The sequence below is a fragment of the Macrotis lagotis genome, chromosome X (genome assembly GCF_037893015.1).
Source record: "Macrotis lagotis isolate mMagLag1 chromosome X, bilby.v1.9.chrom.fasta, whole genome shotgun sequence".
Lineage (NCBI taxonomy): Eukaryota > Metazoa > Chordata > Mammalia > Peramelemorphia > Peramelidae > Macrotis > Macrotis lagotis.
The window spans coordinates 647,040,136-647,059,472 of NC_133666.1; the positions used below are offsets into that span (position 1 = coordinate 647,040,136).

Sequence of the window (19,337 nt, forward strand, 5' to 3'; positions counted from 1 at the left end):
ACCTTCATTTCTAGGCTATGCCAAAGTTCTGGCAACACATTCTAATGGGAAACACACTGCAAGAGATCTTGGCAATTGGAGGTACTAATTCTGCCCCACCCCCCCCACCCCCAGTACTTGCTCTGTATCTTCAGGATTCAGAGAATATTCATGAAAAACATAGGCTTCATTGATTTCATCTACTTTTAGTGAATGTGATATTGCAAGAAATCTGGGAGGAGGAGATATGTTTCTCAAGGCAATATTTCCTAAAGCTGGCCTCCTACTAAGTTCTGTGTATATGTATCTAGATATACGTATATGGGGAGATATAGAGATCTTTCTCTCATCCTTCAAAGTTTTCTAATTAATTTCATACATGGAGTATATATTTCTTGGAGAAATATTTATATTTCACTGGAGAAGTAAAATAAGCTGTCTCTGGAACGCCCATCTATCAAAAAGCTACATAAGCTATGAATCATATGAGCACTATGGAGTTTCAAACATATACAGAGAAGAAGGAAGAATAGATCTCTGAAAATCTCCAGCTTTAAGATGTTGCTTTGAAGCTGTCTGATGTGGTGGTGACCCCCAGAACCCTAATTCAGTGGGTGTCTGCCCAAGTCACCCAAATCTACCATGCAAATTCTAAATATCAAGACATCTCTAAGATACTTCGCTCTATCAATTTAATTGCAATTGTAAAAACTATTTTAATCAGGATTTAAATGTGTCTTCTGTATATGAACCTGTGCAAGAACTGCAACATTTATTGCTGGGTATACAATAATATGATAAAAATATCTTTGTAAAAATAAGAGACCTCTAAAGCAGGCAAGGTTGCTTCTCATCCAAGGCCATCTCCAACCGTCCAGAACCCAAATGATTCTGGAGGAGAAAATGGGGCTGGCTGGTGACCTAACACAGTATCCTCCTCACTCAAATCCAATTCAAGTGCTCAAGTGCTTGTCATGGCATCACCTCCCTAATGTTGTGACCTTCCAGAATGAAGGATAAAAAACACTGATATAATAGTCTCCATTCATTAAAACCTGAACTTTACCTGTGGGAATATGCCCCTCACAACCACTGATTCTGTCTTTATACACAAGTCAAAGAAATCTGGTTATCTGACTTAAATAGAAAATATTAAAAAGACACACACCAAGTTGAGGAGGGACAATAAAAATATAAACCTTTCGAAGCCACAACATCAAACAATTCCACAAATGTTATCTGTAGAACCATGATGTTATCCATCACTCTTATCACGGTATAATATGGTAATATTAATAATATGGTAATAATATTTCTAACAATGGTTCTCAGTTCAAGGGTAGACAGGGTCAATATAATGAAAATGACAAATTTACCAAAATATACATTTATATGTTCAATTCCATCCCAATTAAATTACCAAAGATTTTACGGAGCTAGAAAAAAAATAACAAAATTTGTAAAGAATAAGAAGTTGAGACTATCAAGGGAACTACTAGAAAAAAATATAAAGGGGATGGCCAGGTGGCGCAGTGGATCAGTGGATAGAGCACTGGCCCTGGAGTCAGAAGGGCCTCGGTTCAAATCAGGCCTCAGACACTTAATAATTACCTAGCCGTGTGGCCTTGGGCAAACCACTTAACCCCAATGCCTTGCAAAAAAACAACACCTAAAAAATATATATAAAGGAAGAAGTTTTAGCAGCATCAGATTTTAAACTATATATTATAAGGCTATCTACCGACTATATTATATAAAACTGACACTGGCTAAGAAATAGAAAATATAGATAAATCAGTAGAATAGAGTAAACATAAAAGGTACATCAGCAAACAACTGTAGTTACCCAGTGTTTAACAAGAGTTAAAGACTTAAATTTTTGGGAAAATTCATTATATGGTAAAAATTACTGGGAAAGCTGGAAAGCAATCTGGCAGAAATTGGGCATAGAGAAAAATCTTATAAAAATATATAATACCCACCCATCATTTACTAAGATGAGGCCCAAAAGGATGCATAGCCTAAAATAAAAGGGAAGATATTACAAAAGAATCTGAAGAATACATCTTTCTCAGATCACAATACTATAAAAGTCATATGCAATACTGGGCACCAAGGAGATATAGACCCAAAACAAATTGGAAACTGAATAACCTCATTTTAAAGAATGAGTGGACCAAAAAAAAAAAAAAAAACAAATTATAGAAAGAATTAACCATTTTATCCTAGATAATGATAATAATGAAACAACATACCAAAACCTATGGGATTCATTCAAAGCAACTCTCAGGGGATATATTATAGCTCTAAATGCTTACATGAATAAATTGGAGAAAGAGGAAATCAATGAACTAAACATGCAACTAAAAAAATTAGAGAAAGAACAAATCAAAAATCCCCAATTAAATACTAAATTAGAAATTCTAAAAATTAAAGGAGAAATTAATAAAATCAAAAGCAAAAAACTATTGAATTAATAAATAAAACCAAAAGTTGGTATTATGAAAAACCAATAAAACTGATAAACCGCTGGTCAATTTGATTAAAAAAAAGAAAACCACATTGCTAGTATCATAAATGAAAAAGGTGAACTCACCACCAATGAGGAGGAAATTAAAGTAATAATTCAAAATTATTTTGCCCAACTTTATGCCAATAAATTTGATAATCTAAGTGAAATGGATGAATATTTACAAAAATATAAATTGCCCAGGTTAAATGAGGAGATTAAATACCTAAACAATCCTATCTCAGAAAAAGAAATTCAACAAGCCATTATTGAACTCCCTAAAAAAAAATCTCCAGGGCCTGATGGATTCACAAGTGAATTCTACCAAACATTTAAGGAACAATTGGTTCCAATAAACTCTTTGGAAAAAAAGGCAAAGATGGATCTCTGCCTAACTCTTTCTATGAAACCAATATGGTGCTGTTACCTAAACCAGGAAGAGTTAAAACAGAGAAAGAAAAGTATAGACCTATTTCCCTGATGAATATAGATGCAAAAATCCTAAATGAAATCTTAGCAAAATGACTACAACAAGTTATAACTAGGATAATACATTATGATCAAGTAGGATTTATTCCAGGAATGCAGGGTTGGTTCAATATTAGGAAAACTGTTAGTATACTCAATTATATCAACAACAAACCCATCAGAAATCATATGATCATATCAATAGATGCTGAAAAAGCTTTTGACAAAATACAGCATACATTCCTATTAAAAACACTAGAGAGTGTAGGAATAAATGGACTGTTCCTTAGAATAATTAGTATTTATCTGAAACCATCAACAAGCATTATATTCAATGGGGAGAGGCTAGAGGCATTCTCAATAAGATCAGGGGTGAAACAAGGGTGCCCATTATCACCACTACTATTCAATACGGTATTAGAAATGTTAGCATCAGCAATTAGAGAAAAAGAAATTGAAGGAATTAGAATTGGGAAGGAAGAGACAAAACTCTCACTCTCTGCAGATGACATGATAGTCTACCTAGAAAATCCCAAGAAATCATCCAAAAAACTACTGGAAACAATTAGCAATTTTAGCAAAGTTGCAGGTTATAAAATAAACCCCCATAAATCCTCAACTTTTCTATATATGTCTAGCAAGATACAGCAGGAAGAGCTAGAAAGAGAAATCCCATTCAAAGAAACCTCAGACAATATAAAATACCTGGGAGTCTATTTGCCAAGACAGACTCAGAATCTTTTTGAAAACAATTATAAAACACTTCTCACACGAATTAAATCAGATTTAAATAACTGGGCAAATATCAACTGCTCATGGATAGGCAGAGCTAATATAATAAAAATGACAATTCTACCAAAACTAAACTATCTGTTTAGTGCCCTACCAATCAAAATTCCAAAAAATTACTTTAATGAGTTAGAAAAAACTGTAAGTAAATGCATATGGAGAAATAAAAAGTCAAGAATTGCCAGGAGCTTAATGAAAAAAAGTGCAAAAGAAGGTAGCTTAGCCCTACCTGATCTAAAATTATATTACAAAGCATCAGTCATCAAAACTGTTTGGTATTGGCTAAGAAATAGAGTGGTGGATCAGTGGAATAGATTAGGTGCAAAAGCAGAAGATGATTACCATGATCTGCTGTTTGATAAACCCAAAGAGTCCAGCCATTGGGATAAAAATTCCCTCTTTGATAAAAAAAACTGCTGGGATAATTGGAAGTTAGTATGGAAGAAACTTAGATTAGACCAACACCTCACACCCTATACCAAGATCCAAATGGATACAGGATTTAGACATAAAAAAACAATACTATAAGCAAATTAGAAGATCAAGGACTAGCCTACCTGTCAGATCTATGGAAAGGGGAGCAAGTTTATGACTAAGGAAGAGTTGGAGAACATCACCAAAAACCAATAAAATGATTTCAATTACATTAAATTAAAAAGCTTTTGCACAGATAAAACCAATGTAACCAAGATCAAAAGAAATGTAGTAAATTGGGAAACAATCTTTACAACTAATGATTCTGACAAAGGACTCATTTCTAAAATATACAGAGAACTGAGTCATATTTTTAAAACAAAAAGCCATTCCCCAATTGACAAATGGTCAAAGGATATGCAAAGGCAATTTACAGATGAGGAGATCAAAGCAATCCAGAGCCATGTGAAAAAATGCTCTAAATCACTAATTATTAGAGAAATGCAAATTAAAACTTCTCTGAGGTACCACCTCACACCTCTCAGATTGGCCAATATGACCAGGAAGGATAATGATCATTGTTGGAAGGGTTGTAGGAAAACTGGGACACTATTACACTGTTGGTGGAGCTGTGAACTCATCCAGCCTTTCTGGAGAGCTATTTGGAACTGCGCCCAAAAGGGCAACAAAAATGTGCATACCCTTTGACCCAGCAATACCACTACTGGGTCTATATCCTGAAGAGATGATGAAACAGGGTAAAAACATTACTTGTACAAAAATATTTATAGCAGCCCTATAATGGCAAAGAATTGGAAATCAAGTAAATGTCCTTCAACTGCGGAATGGCTTAGCAAACTGTGGTATATGTATGTCATGGAACACTACTGTTCTATTAGAAACCAGGAGGGACAGGATTTCAGGGAAACCTGGAGGGATTTGCATGAACTGATGCTGAGTGAGATGAGCAGAACCAGAAAACACTGTACACCCTTAACAGCAACATGGGAGTGATGTTCAACCTTGAAGGACTCGTTCATTCCATCAGTACAACAATCAGGAACAATTTTGGGCTGTCTGCAAAGGAGAGTGCCAGCTGTATCCAGATAAGGAGCTGTGGAGTTTGAACAAAGTTCAAGCACTATTCCCTTTCATTTAGAAAAAAACATATCTTATTGTCTGATCTTGTCACCTCTTAAGACTTCTCTTCTTTAAGGATATGATTTCTCTCTCATCACACCCAATGTGGATCAAGGTACAACATGGAAACAAAGTAAAGACTGACAGATTGCTTTCAGGGGGGGGGGGGGGAGGGGATTGTAAAACTCAATATCTTTAATAAAAATTAATTTAAAAAAAAGAATCTGAAGAATATGCAATCTATTACCTACCAGATTTATAAACAATTTATGAGCAAAAGAGTGCTATGAGATGAATGATGGATAATTTTAATAAGTAAATGTAGCCAAATAAAAACAAATGTAGGCAAGATTAAGAAGGAAAGCAGAAAACTGGGAAAAAGTTTTAGACAGTTCCTCAAATAAAGAATAATAAATACATAATAAAGAACCAGTAAATCTATAAGAAATCAATTCATTCCCCAATTGATAAATGTCAAAGGATATGAAGTTTTCTGAAGAAATCAAAATAATCTACAGTCATATGAGAAAGTGCTCTAAATTATTACTGAGTAGAGAAATGCAAATTAAAACAAACCTTGAGATATCATTTTATACCTATCAGATTGGCTAAAATGACAGAAGGGGACAATGGCAAATGTTGGGAGAGAATGTGAAAAAAATTGTTGGTGGATCTGTGAGCTGATCCAACTATTTTGAAGAGAAATTTGAAATTATAGCCTTCTTTGGGATGGGGAAAGGGAGGGGGAATAAAGTACAATATTTATATACATTTTCTTGAATTGGAAATTTATTTTGTACTGAATCCTCTTATGAGTTGCTTGTATACATAGCAATTTTTTTCTTTTCTCATTTTATAATTAAGTATAAAATTTTAAAATTTACAAAAAAAATCCTACCACAAATAGTTTATTTCTATAAGCTTTGATACTTTCCTTGATAACCAACCATGTGGATCTCCAAATAGTCTCTCCATTTGTAGGTGGAAAAGGTTAAGGCGAAGTAGGCAGAACAGAAAAACACTGCACACATTAACAACTGTGTGATGATCAACTATGATAGACTTGCTCTTCTTAGCAGCACAACAATCAAAGACAATTCTAAAGCACATGTGATGAAAAATACCATCCACATCCTGAAGGAACTATGGAGTTTAAATGTAGACCAAAGTTTACTGTTTTCAATTTTAAGATGTTTTTATGTTTTATGGCTGTTTTCCCTTTTTATTTTTTTCTTTTTGTTCTGATTCTTTTTTCACAGCATGATTAATACTGAAATATATTTAAGAGCTGTACCTGTATAACCTATAGGAGATTACTCTAACAAGGAGAAGGGGGAGGGAAGGGAGAAAAATATGAAACTCAATACCTTACCAAAAAATTGTCGAAACCTATCTTTACATATAGATGGAAAAAGGAATAAGTTAATTAAAAAAAAGAACATGGGGGCGGGGTGGGGCTGGGGGGATTTTTCCCATGTAGTCCCCCATCTGGGAAAATTCAACTGGCCAATACACTTCATTCTCCAATTATACCAAATCCCTGAATGACAACGGTTCCATTACTTGCAGAGCACCACCACCACAATGTTTCAGCAGAGTTGACCAAAAGCCCGTATAAGCTCCCAAGTCCTTCCTTGAATTCTACTGGCAAAACTACAGCTTCAATCTGGGAACTGAAACTAGTCCAGAGTCAAACACTGTAAAAACCTGAGGGTCACTGCAGCATGGGCCACATCCAGGCTCACAGTACAGGTTAGACCTTGGGTAGTTGGCTCCTGTCCACACCTCTGATGTCTTCAAACATGAAGCCATGGACACAGGAAGTCACAGCCTAAATGAAGCCACTACCCAGCTGGTGGGAGATGCAGGGTCATAAGGCGACTGCCATTCAGGCTTTGCTACACCCTTGGCTCCATCCCCAAAGGGTAGGTGTGGGCATGGACCAGTGAGGAGAACAACTCCCAAGCTGAATCTGGCTTAGGGCCAGTGTCTGTCAACAGGTCTCTACTGCAGCCCGAGCTGCCCCCAGTTTGGCAGGGTGACCCCATGCCCTGAGGAGGGAAGACATGCCAGTCAGCAGTATATCTAAGTTCACACCCATGTTCCTATATTTAAACTTTCCTTTCAGGAACAGCATCTGGGACATGGCCAAACTATTATATCTTCATGCTAAGGATGTTGCTTGTACCTCATCAGATCACTCACCTCAAGAGTAACCCAGAATCCAATTAGTGGATAGGGTAGGGGGATATAATACCCACCTCTAGCCCAGCCTTTCTAAAAAATTAACCCTATTTAGGGGGCGTCTAGGTGGCGCAGTAGACAAAGCACCAGCCCTGGAGTCAGGAGTACCTGGATTCAAATCCGGTCTCAGACACTTGATAATTTACCTAGCTGTGTGGCCTTGGGCAAGCCACTTAACCCCATCGCCTTGCAAAAACCTAAAAAAGAAAAAAAAATTAACCTTATTTAAGCAACATTCCTTAGCTTAAATGGGACATCATCACTTTAAATCTTGAAAAGTAACTAGTGTTTTCCCTTAAGACATCAAAAAACACAGTAAGTATTCTGGGAAAAACAATAGTTCAAAGAGAACTATTCTCAAAATGTCTATAAAACACTACCAAAATTTGTAAAGTGAATTTCAATAAACACACCAATTTTTCTCACAAAAACAAGAGATTTAAACCTATTATTCCCATCTTTAAAAGGGGAAAATGAAGATAAAGGAGTCTTTGTCCAAAGGTCTATAGTTTACAGTTTGCCAAACTGAAAAGTGAACAAATTGGGTAGGTTAATAAAGATTCCTTCCCTGGTCTAAAATTTTAGGTACAAGTTTGAAATTTAAAAAAAAAAAAAAACAAAAAACCCTGATCCAAGTTTCTGCTACAAGGCCCCAACTCAAAAGTTCCCTTTTCACTGCTCCACATGTTTTAATGAAAAAAGCAGCTGATTTATGTGCTGAAGGCAACACCCCTCTCCCAGGGTCACACAAAGTAAGACAAGTGAATTCTCTCTGAGAGAATAGAATAAATGAGAGTGGGGAGGAATGGAGTGGAGGTACAGCTAGTAATAGCAACTGAGGGAAAAATATTGAAGCAACTTCTCTGGTGGACTTATGATAAAGAAAGCAACTCACCCCAGAGACAGAGACACTGGAATCTGAACACAGACTGAAATAATGTTTTTTCTCTTTCTATTCTTGAGGTTTCCCATCTTCTTGGGGGGGGGGGGTTACGTTTATTCTTATGTTTACTCTTATAACATTCAATTTACATCAATGTGTGGCATGGAAACAATGTAGAGACTGTCAGACAGCCTTCTGTGGGTGGGGGGGAATTGTAGAATTCAGAGCCTTGCAAAAAATGATGGGTACATATTACTATTGCACGTAATTAGAAAACAAAATGTTAAAAAAAATTAATTCTTTCCTATCTAATAATTTCTAGGGATAAACTATATATTTATTGAAGAACTACTGAGCTAAGCCTAGTAATACAAAAAAGGCAAAAGACAGTCCCTGCCCTCAAAGAGTGTTACAACCTAAAAGGGGGGTGGGGAGAAATGGAAAACATGCTAATGTATATACAAGATAAAGAGGGAATAAATAAAGGGAAGGCACTAGAATGAAGAGAAGTTGGGGAAGGATTCTGGTAGAAAGGGAGCGTTTAAAGGGAGCCAGCTAGGTCAGTAGTCAAAAAGGAAGGAGATCTTTCCAGCTTGGGGTCTGGCTGATGAAGAGCTTTTCATTTCACTCTTTGTGGGAAGACTAGGGGTGGGAGGGAGTGAAAGGGTGGAAAGGTCAGAAAGGCCATGAATGCCAGATAGAACTGCTTGAATTTGGGAAATAAGAACCACAGGAGCTTGTGTAGGGGGAGGTGACACAATTAGTGGTACTTCAGTAGTCCAGGTGGAAGGTGAGGAGGGGGTCTGCACTAGAGGAATGGCAGTGTCAGAGGAAGAGAAGGGGGCACGTTTCAGAGATGTGGAGGTGACATCTCCAGCCCTTGGCAACGGTTTGGATGAGAGGATCTGGGGGTGATAGACAGTGAGGGTCTAGGAGGATGTCCTGCTGCAATGGGGGGGGGGGGGGGGAGAGAATAGATGCCTACAAGAAGTCTGTCCAAAAGGCAGAAAAAGTCTGGAGGCCCGCAGAGAGACTGGGTCAGAAAAGGCAGCTTTGAGAAGAATCAGTACTCAGCTGAGAAATCACCCAGACAATTTCCATTACTGAGCTTTTAAAGAACCCAAGATCCCTCCATACCACTTCAAGCACACCTCAATTCCAACCAATATGGGTTAAAAAGTAATTTGGTCTCTCAAAAGAAATCCTTTTGCTTCCTGACTTTCTGGGCCCTTCCCAGAAAGCTTGGCTATCCTAAAAATGTGTTCTTTTCTCTCCTACCCAGTTTTGGAGTCCTCATTTGGCACTCTTCTCTGGGTCTGTCCCTTCTTTCTGCCTTGGTGGGGGTCTCATTATCCAGCCCACTGGCTTCAGGCCACTTGCAGCTCAGCCCAGGACCCTAAAGCTTTCAGTCAGGACCCTCCATCTCCATCTAACACATCTGCCATTTAATTTTTAGGTTTTTGCAAAGCAGCAGGGTTAAGTGACTTGCCCAAGGTCACACAGTTAGGTAATTATTAAGTTTCTGAGGCAGGATTTGAACTCAGATCCTGATTCCAGGGCTAGTGCTCTATCCACCTAGCTGTCCCCAACACATCTGCCACATTAAAAAAAAAGGTCATCCACCTTCCTTTAGGCATCTAAAATTTAAGACCTCATCTAATTTGGAAAAGGTGTTTTATACCAATAGTCCACAATTGTAAGCACTTGCTTAATAATAAACACAAAGATATTCACTGATTTATTGAATTTTTTTAATTGCAGTTGAAAAAATTCCAATGATGGCTCATCATAGGTTTGTGAGTGTACAGAAAAGGAGTCATGCCAACTTAAAAAATCACTAAGTGGGCCGGATAAAAATGCTGCAGAACAAAAAAGTTGATGCTGCTTGAATCACTTCTACTCAGACAGGGAGATGAGTCAATGATCTAATAAGTGCTTTCTATCATTGATATCTATGATTCACTTTGCCTCCTATGGAATGTTTTTTGCTCAGGGAAGAGGCCTCTATGAGAAAAACAACTCAGCAGTGAATCATCTACCCAGCTCAATCCAGCCAAAGGCTGCTAACAGATAGCACTACTCCCTGCTGCAATAGGATGCTGTCTCCTTTGGTTGGACCAACCAAACTCATGGTGCAGTCACTTAAAGCAAATGAAGGGAAGGGAGAAGTAGAGTGGGGGGAAGCTATTAAAAATGTCCTGAAGAAAAACTGTGTTGGTGAGAAAATATTTGCAAAACCATACCTGAGACCTTTCCAATAGCTGACAAATACAGAGTCTTTAAGATTGGACAAAGGGCTAATTTCTCTCAAATACATAGATTATAAAGAAGATCCTGAAGAAAAAAAGAACCTGAGAATTGGGATCCATTGACTAATTAATAAGTAGCAGTAATATACTCATTTTGAGCCAACTGAAAATAAGCTAAACTAAAAAAATAAACCAACCAATAAACAAACCCCACCCTAGAATCAGGTTGAATTAAATGAAGTATACTGTTCAAAAACAAAGAAAAACAAGTTTCACTATACTGCTCAGGTTAGTCAGGCTTATCCACACCATGTTTGAAGGAGAGCAAGAGGAACACACCTGAGCTGAGTCCTTAAAAATTCTGACAGGCAGGATGGGAAGTCATCACCTACCAGGGGAGCAGAGACATAAGGAAAGTGCCCATGTAAACAGTAGATTTTTATTCTATCAAAAGACTTGGGGGGCAGCTAGGTGGCATAGTGAATAGAGCACTGGCCCTGGAGTCAGGAGGACCTGAGTTCAAATTTGATCTCATGACACTTAATAAATTACCTAGCTGTGTGACCTTGGGGCAAGTCACTTAACCCCATTGCCTTGCAAAAACAATTAAAAACAAAACAAAAAAAAAAAGACTTGGATCAAAGAATTGTAGAACAAATTTTAGAACATTAATATAATGTAATCCTACTACATGAATTGATGCAAAGTGAAATGAGCAGAACACCTTAGACAATGACTACAATGATATAAGGGATACCTTTAAAAGATTTTCCAAATGCTGGTAGATGCAATGGAACAAGGACAGGTTTGACACTAAACTCATTATTTGTCATTTCTTTTCACATGAAACTAAGTGTTCATTAATTTTTTTTAAAGTATGATCTATTTCGCATACCCTTCAGGTATGCAAAGCACTTCAGTTATCTAGTTATTCCCATTTTATAAGTAAGGAAATTGAAGCAAGAGGCTGACCTACCCCAGGGTTGGACAGCTATTAAATGTCTGAGGATTAAATGTCAGAATTGAGTTGTTTCTAACTCCAAGGTATGCACTCTACTCCCTAAATTAAATTCTAATTTCATTCTTAGTACAGTTTATGGAAATGCAATCCAAAAAATCATTTAAATTTCTCTAGGAAAATAGAAAATAGCTGATTCTAAGAGAAGTCTATTTCTATCTCCAACATCTCCAGGGTTTAGCACAATGACTGGTACATATAAAGATTTTTTTCTTTCTGAATTCTCCCTAGTCTCTTTTTCAAAATACATCCCCCTAGTCTCAGGCCTTCTTCTCCATTTTCCATGCATTGTCCCCCAAACAGGGCTGGCCCTATAGCTCCCCCTTCAGAAACACTGCCTAAAGGACTGGCCCCACAATCCGGCCCCACATCCCTGAGAAGCCTCAGTTCCTAGCTGGGCTCCCAGCTGCCCCTTCAGGTGGGCTGTCCACACTTCAGAACCCTTTCCATCTCTATCACAATTGGATGAGGAGGCTCATTGGGGAAATTAGGTGATGACTTAATCTGACTTTTCCTTAAAGCAGCTGATATACTCTTACCATGAGTTCTCTTCTCTATCATCTCTTCTCTGTCTTCAGAAGTATCACTCAGGTGCCTGTCTCCTAGAAATAACCCTCCCAGAAATAATCCCCCAATCAGAAAACATCCTGAACTCCACTTTTTCCTCAGTCTGGATGTCTTCTTTGCCTCTACTGCCTTCCATCTCCAATTGTGCTACATCTGGGAACATATATGTAACTAAGTCAACTAGAAGCCATCTCCTGTCCAAGCTAATTTACAGATTCCTAGCATCCAGCACAGAACCCTGCCCCTTCTCAATTTTCAAGGGTGCCCCCCCATTCTCATTCTCACACCATTTATCCACTCCATTGTGAAAGTCTATCCCCTACCACATCTAGGGTGTCCATTCCTTTCCAGGCCATCAGCCTTCTACCTGGTCTCTTGCCTCAAATTGTTGACCCCTCTCCAATCATCAACATACATCTACTAAAGGTGGAGCCTAATCATGTCATCCCTCTGCTTAATAAGCTGCAGGTATCTCCCTATTTGAAGATAAAATATGAATTCTGTCTGGCACTGAAAGACAGAAAGGGAATTAGCAGTTATTAAGCACCATGTCCAAGAAGGTATGCTATGAGCTTTCCATATAACATCCCAATAAAACTTTCCTATCTTTTCAGTCCCCTTAAATAAACTTCACTCGTCTCCAAGTGCCTCCCTGGATTACCTTCCACCTACTGAATGATTATCTAGAAGGGATCCATGGTTCATGGAGAGCAGTTTCTGGAAGCTTTTACCTCATAGATTTATTCAACCTCAATAATTCATAAGATATTACCCCCCAAAAAACATTATATTGAATTATCAAAAAAAATTTTATTTTAAAGTTCAAGGATCCCATGAAAATAACCTTTTGGTATAGAGACCTTGGTGAGGACAAGGGCCTTCCTCTGAAAGCAAAGCAAGAAAAGAAAGGAATGAGGTAAGGCATCAGGGTATCTGAAGACAGAGAAGAGATGCTATAGAGAGAAGAGAACTCATGGTAAGAGTATACCAGCTGCCTTAAGGAAAAGTCATCACCTAATTCCCCCAATGAGCCTCTTCATCCAATAAAGAATGGATTTTTGATGTGAATTTGATAGTGTACCTGGAGAGCATTTGAACATACCGATCAGGTAGACTGAGGGCAAGTATAATAGGCCATTCATAAAGAAGCAGGTCAGTTCTCTAAAGACTTGGGAAAGGCAAATTATGTGACAAAATTGAGGAATCCAGGACAAGCAAATGAGTTCATTTTTAGGCAAGTCTTGATTTAAGCTGTTGATGCAAAAGACTAGAAGTGAAAGATAACTAAATGTACCATGTAAGAGGACAGGACTTTAGAGAAGGCAAGAGAAGACAAATATAGATCCAAAACCAGAGCATAGTTAATGGGGAAGGCAAAAAGGACTCCTCAGTGGAAGGGGGGGGGGGTCACATAAGTTAAAAGGAGTATTTTTAAAAACCCAGACGCTTTTAGCGACAGGCAGCAAAGAGGTGCAGAAAAATTAAGAGAGATCTCGCTACTGGATTTGTCTAACAGGAACCCACTGGTCACTTTGGCAAGATTAGTTTCTGTGAGTGAGATCTGATTAGACAGCACTTTGTCCAACAGTTCTGGGGGCTTTAGCAGACTGCAGGGAGTCCATGTGCTGGAGCCGGGGCACTATGAAGTGATACAACAGAGCTAAATAAGTAAATGCAATTCACAAAAGGGGCATCTCTGCTAGCAATGAGGAAGCGGCGGTCCCTCTCACTGGGCCCCTGCCAGTGTAATAGACCTCAGGGGCAGCCAGGGAAGGACCAGAGTCCACCATCAGGAAAATTTAAACTCCTAGGGAACGTCTGACATGAAAGAGATGAGGCAGGGCTAATGTCTCTCCTATGGAAGAAGGATTTGACTTGACTCATAGGGTGCAGAAACAAGAACCATGGGTAGAAGCCGCAAGAAGGTCAATTTTAGACTCCACAGCCCTTAAACTTATCCTAGCGTGGATTGGGTTGACCAGGTGGGAGTCAGCTCCTGCTCACTGAAGGCATTCAAGCACAGTCTATGTGTCCATTTCTTGACAGTCAGTGAGGATTCCTTTTCAAGTATGGACTAGACCAAGATGACCATTAAAGTTCTTTCCAAGTCTTAAAATCCTGATGGGGAGGGAAAGTATAGACTACCCTTTTTTAGACAGCTTAGCTATGAATGAGAAAGAAAAAGCAGATCAGATAAAGTGGAGGTGGGGGTGGAGATAAGTAGTGGTTTGTTTGGCTTTCAAAACTAGAGAGAACTAGACATACCTTAAAAGGAGAAGAACTGGATAATTATGTCTTAAGAAAAAGATGAAGGCAAGAACCTGTTCAGTAGGTAGACAGGCTGAAAGTTAGAGCTGACCTCGTCCAATGCCCATTTGTTCTTAGAATGAGGAAACTGAAGTTCAGAGAGACAAATGATTTACCTAAAGGTCACATTACAATATAGGGGCAGGAAAGAGGGGCTAGAACCCAGAGCCAGTAGTCGCCTTTTCACACTAAACCTGCCTTACAGCATTCAACACATTCTTATTCTCAACACATCCACTTCCCTGGATTTAATTTACCATCTCTATGTTAATGATTCTCAAATCTACTTATCCTTGTCTCAAATTCTCTTGCTGACCTCCAATCTCCGACTGCTTAATGGATGTTTATTGGTTGATTAACATAGAATTATATCATCTGGTCACTGAAAGCACTATTTGAGGCATGTCATGATAGTTAAATGATATAAATACCAAGAAAAGCTTTAATCCTATTTGTGACAACAACTTCTAAACCCCAACTTTCATGATTTAGTTTTCCTTCTTTAAACTTATTATTTTCCACAAAAGGAAGTCAAAGGGTTAATTTGTACTTCAGTAAGAGTAAACCCATTTGAGCTCTGATTAAGGAGGGCACTCATAAAAATGGAGGTCAGAATCAGAAAATATTTTCTGAGTCACAGGGAGAGATTACTCACCATGCTCTATTCAACACAGCACGGTAAGGACACAACTGCTCACCATGTATTCATTAGAAAATCATGGCCTTTCCCTTTGAAGGAAGCAGAAGGCGGGGGAAAAAAGTCATACTTTCAGTTTTGTCTATAAGCCAGTGGGAGGCTTTATCTGAAACACCCTTGCATCCCCTCCCACAACCTTAATTAGACTTGAAGAGAAATTTATGTTTCACATCATCTTCTTAGGTTCTTTCCAAGTCCTGACAAGCAAGCATGTATAAGTCAGCTAAACAGAAAGGGTTGTTTTTCAATCAAGTTAAGTAGGTTAGAGTTCCTCTATCTAGGATGGTGTCCTAACACTGCTTTTTTTAGCAAAGTAAACTATTTATGAAATTTGACTGGCCATTTAATGTGAAAAGCTTTTTGTATTTATCTCCTATTAACTGAAGCCTCCATTTTCTATGAAGGAGTATGTTCAGAATTGGGAATGAGAAATGGAAAAGAACCTTAGTGGTCCATCCAGTTTTCTGAGTTTGCAGGCTTGAGAAAACTGAGTTCCAGAAGTGACTTGCCTAAAAGTCCATAATTTGCTACACCAATTAATAACAAAGCTAAAGCTAAATCCAAATTTGGATAACTGTTTTGTTTGCTCCTAAAAATTGAAATGCTAAATCACTTCAACTTAAATTCAAAGATTAATTCCATACATAACATTTAAAGAATCACTCATTTTCTACAACTTGATACTCAAAATGAGAATTTCATGAGATTACTAAGCACCAAACAAATTTTTCTATAAGAGAATGATCACCCATTTTCCTTTGAAAATTTTTCAGTCCTCAAAAGCAGTTAACCAAAATGGAATAGACAAATCTCAAAAAAAATTTCAAAGGTGTCACTTTGGATTAAGGCTTTTTAAACACTGTCTCCTGAACCCTAATAATCTAGATGAGGGAGAGAAGTGTAAACATACAAAATCAGAACCTGTGTTCTCTCCTACCACCCAGGAACCCCAAGTAAAATATGCAGTGAAACTAAGAAATGTTATGCTGACGTCAAACAGCTCTGGAAGATCAGCAACACACGTACCCCGACTCCTGCCAAATGCAGCCCTGGCCAGGGAGGGAAAGTCTGTAGTTCAGGACAGCTCAACATTAGAAAGCAAGGGGACTGCAATGTTCAAACAGGACTTCTAAACCAGGAAGCCAAAAAAGCCAATTGCACCACGGTGAAGTTGCAAATACTCCTTTTCCCTTACAAAATTAAAAAAAAAAAAAGGCATATGGTCTCTTGCTGGACAGAAAATATATGCCACCGTCTCCAGATGACATTTCATTTTTGTTAAAATGCAAATCCATCAAGCCAAATTCATCTAAATAGCAAGCTGTTTCTTATATTTTATAAGATCCCCCCCCAAAAAACTACTCAAAGAGACATTCATATTTTTAAAAATTATTTTTAAACATTTAAATTATGTTTAAAAAATTAAATTGTTTTAAAAAAAAGTCACTTCTTTCGTCCTTTTTTAAAAAGGCAGTTAACCACAACTAGTAGGGACCTGAAGGGAACCGGTACTATTTCCCAGGCAACATTTGTCTATAATCTAGGAAGATTAGGGGACCGGGTTAAAAAAAGCTTTTCTTATACGAAACAGAAGGATTTCCCCTCCCCCTCCGACTATACCGTATACAGAGACCCAAACACACCCAGAGCTGCCCTACAGGAAAAGCTGCATTAACTGTTTGAGTGCTGGGAGGCTCCATCTCTCTCTGGAAACAGCATGACCAAAAATAGAACCAACTTGGGGAAATCACGATTGCCCGGCATTAGGCACTCAAGGGCCCCTCGCCAAAGGTCAAAGGGCGTCGGGTCTGGGTCTCCCCATAACCCCTTCGGCAATACCGAGGCACTCTTAGATCCCAGGAGCAAAGGCCATCGGGGGTTTCCTCAGCTCGAGCTCCAGCACGTTCCATTCTAACAGTCACCCCCACCCGCACCAGCTCCCCCAACGAAGTGCCCGGGTGAGGCGCCCCCCAGACGTGCCCCTGGCTGCCCTCGGGCTCTCCTGCCCTGACGCGGGTCCCCCGCACTCCCACTGTCTCGTGGTCGTGGGGGGCGGCGGGAAGCGGGGCCGGCGTTCCCCAGCAGGCAGGAGGGGAGAAAGGGCTGACGCCAGATTCAAAACAAGAACGTCTCGAACCCGCTCAACCGGAAGATAAAATTGCTTCCATAGAATGAATATTAAACAGAAACGCAGGTAGGTGGGGGGGAAAGTCTTAGGCAATAAACACTCTTCGATTCCCCAAGGGAACGGGGGCAGGAGAAAGACAAGGGTCCCCCCGAACCAGGCGCTCTGACGCGCACACCTGCCCCGATACAAATGCATCACCCTAGAAAGTTTCGGCTGGGCAAAAGCTGGGAGTTTCTTCTAGGGGGGGAAAAACCACATTTTTTGTAAACTTTGCCCCTTCCGAGAGTCAAGCCTTCGCTCCCTCCCCCTCCTCCCGACCTTTGCCAACTGTCAAGGCGGATGAGCCATTTCACAAGGCGAATGCCCCTATCGCTTCTGCATTTTTCTTTTTTGAAAAAGGAATCGTGCCCACATGACCGGGAGGGGGAGGAGGAGCAGGAGCCCGGGTGGAGGGGGAGAATTGCAAAAATAACTTCTCCGGGCCGGCCGGTGTGGCGGCTGCCTCGGGGTCCGGGCTCCTTCGTGAGGGGGCGCCCCCGGGCCCCGGCGCCCCGCTCCCCCGCACGGCGGGCGGCACAGAGGGGGCCGGCCAGGGGCGGCTGTGCTGGGCGTGGGGGACGTGCGAGCCGGGCATGGGGGCGGGGGGCTTGCCCGGGAGCTGGCAGGCGCGGGAGCCTGGGGAACGGGGGGCCCCGAAGCAGGTAAACAGAGCCAGCGGGGCTGCGGGGGGGCAGCGCGCCCCGGCGGTGCCCAGCGAGGGCGCGCGGGGGTCCGGCCGCGCAGCCGGGCGGCCGAGTTGGCGGAGCCCCGGGGCGGCCGCGCCACAAGTTTGGTCGGGGGAGAGGGCGGCGGCGGCTCAAGGGCACGAGGCGGCGGGGGCCGGGCCGGGCGGCGAGGGCCGGGCCGGGCAGCGGCCGCCAAGTTTGGGGCGGGAGGGCCGGGGCGCGCGGGGCCGGGCGCGGATACTCACGTAGACCGGCAGGGGCCACGGGTACACGGCGGGCTCGGCTCCCACGGGCGACTTGAGCCTCAGTTCCAGCTTCTCACCCATGATCGCGAGCGCGGCCGCCGCTGCACCATACTAGTGGGCGCGGGCGCGGGCGCAGCGGGGCCGGCGGGCGGGCGGGCGGCCGCGGGGACGGTTGGCCGCGGGAGGGCGGCTGGGGGCGGGCGGGCAGCGGGGGAGGAGGGGCGCCGGCGGCCGCGGCGGGCAGGGGGAGGCGCGGGCCGCGGGGTCCCGGGCGGCGGCGGCGGGGCCGCGGGCTCTGTCCCTCCCGCCCTCCCTCGCTCCCTCCCGGCGGGCTCGCTGGCTCTTTTGTAGTTACAGCCCCCGGCTCTCCGGCGCCGCCGCCATCTTGGGCCGGCGTGAGGCGAGCACAATGAGCCAGGGGCTGGGCGAAACCACTCCTCGGACGCGAGGGGGCGGGGCCCGGCGGCACGCACGGCCCCGAGGGCCCGCCCCCTCCGCCCGGCGCTCCGCCCCCGCCCCCAGGCTCTCCCTTCCTGTCCTCAGCTGCCCTCCCCCCGCCCTCCCGCCGCCGGCCTCGGGGAAGCCCGCGAGAGCCGCTCCCCCGCCCCCGCCGCCTGCGGGGGGCGGGGCCGGGGGCGGGGCCGAGCCGGGGGCGGGGCCGGGCTCCCTGCTGCGGCCCGGGCCCTCCGCCCCTGGGGAAACTGAGGCCGCGGGGGTGGGGGGGGGCACGGGGTCTGCAGACCCGGGCCCAGGGAGGGAAGACTGGGGACGCCGACGGCCCCCCCCCCGGGCCAGGGGCGAGTGGGGGAGGGGCGCTTCAGAGAAGGAGGCAGTCTCGGGGTGTCCCAGGGAAACTTTCCTTCCCCGCTGCCCCAAGGTTAGTCAGATTTTCTGTCTGGGGAACGCGATAAGGTTCAAAGTCAAAGCTAGGTGACTCATGAGGAGGCACCGCAGCGTCATGGGGAAAAACACTGC

At 42.1% G+C, this 19,337-nt stretch overlaps 1 protein-coding gene across 6 annotated transcripts in view; it reads right to left on the reverse strand.

Annotated features, from left to right (window-relative positions):
- The window catches only part of DOT1L (DOT1 like histone lysine methyltransferase), a 116,762-nt gene extending 98,241 nt beyond the window's left edge, over positions 1-18,521 (reverse strand). For 2 of the 6 annotated variants that reach the window (XM_074204632.1, XM_074204631.1), the window contains exon 1: positions 18,363-18,520. In XM_074204632.1, coding sequence (XP_074060733.1) covers positions 18,363-18,443 — 81 coding nt within the window. In that variant the 5' untranslated portion in view covers positions 18,444-18,520. Of the gene's footprint in view, positions 1-16,907; positions 17,176-18,362 lie in introns of those variants that run through there. The other 4 variants (XM_074204628.1, XM_074204633.1, XM_074204630.1 and 1 more) reach the window with 4 other exon arrangements.
- Positions 18,522-19,337: the final 816 nt, after the last annotated feature.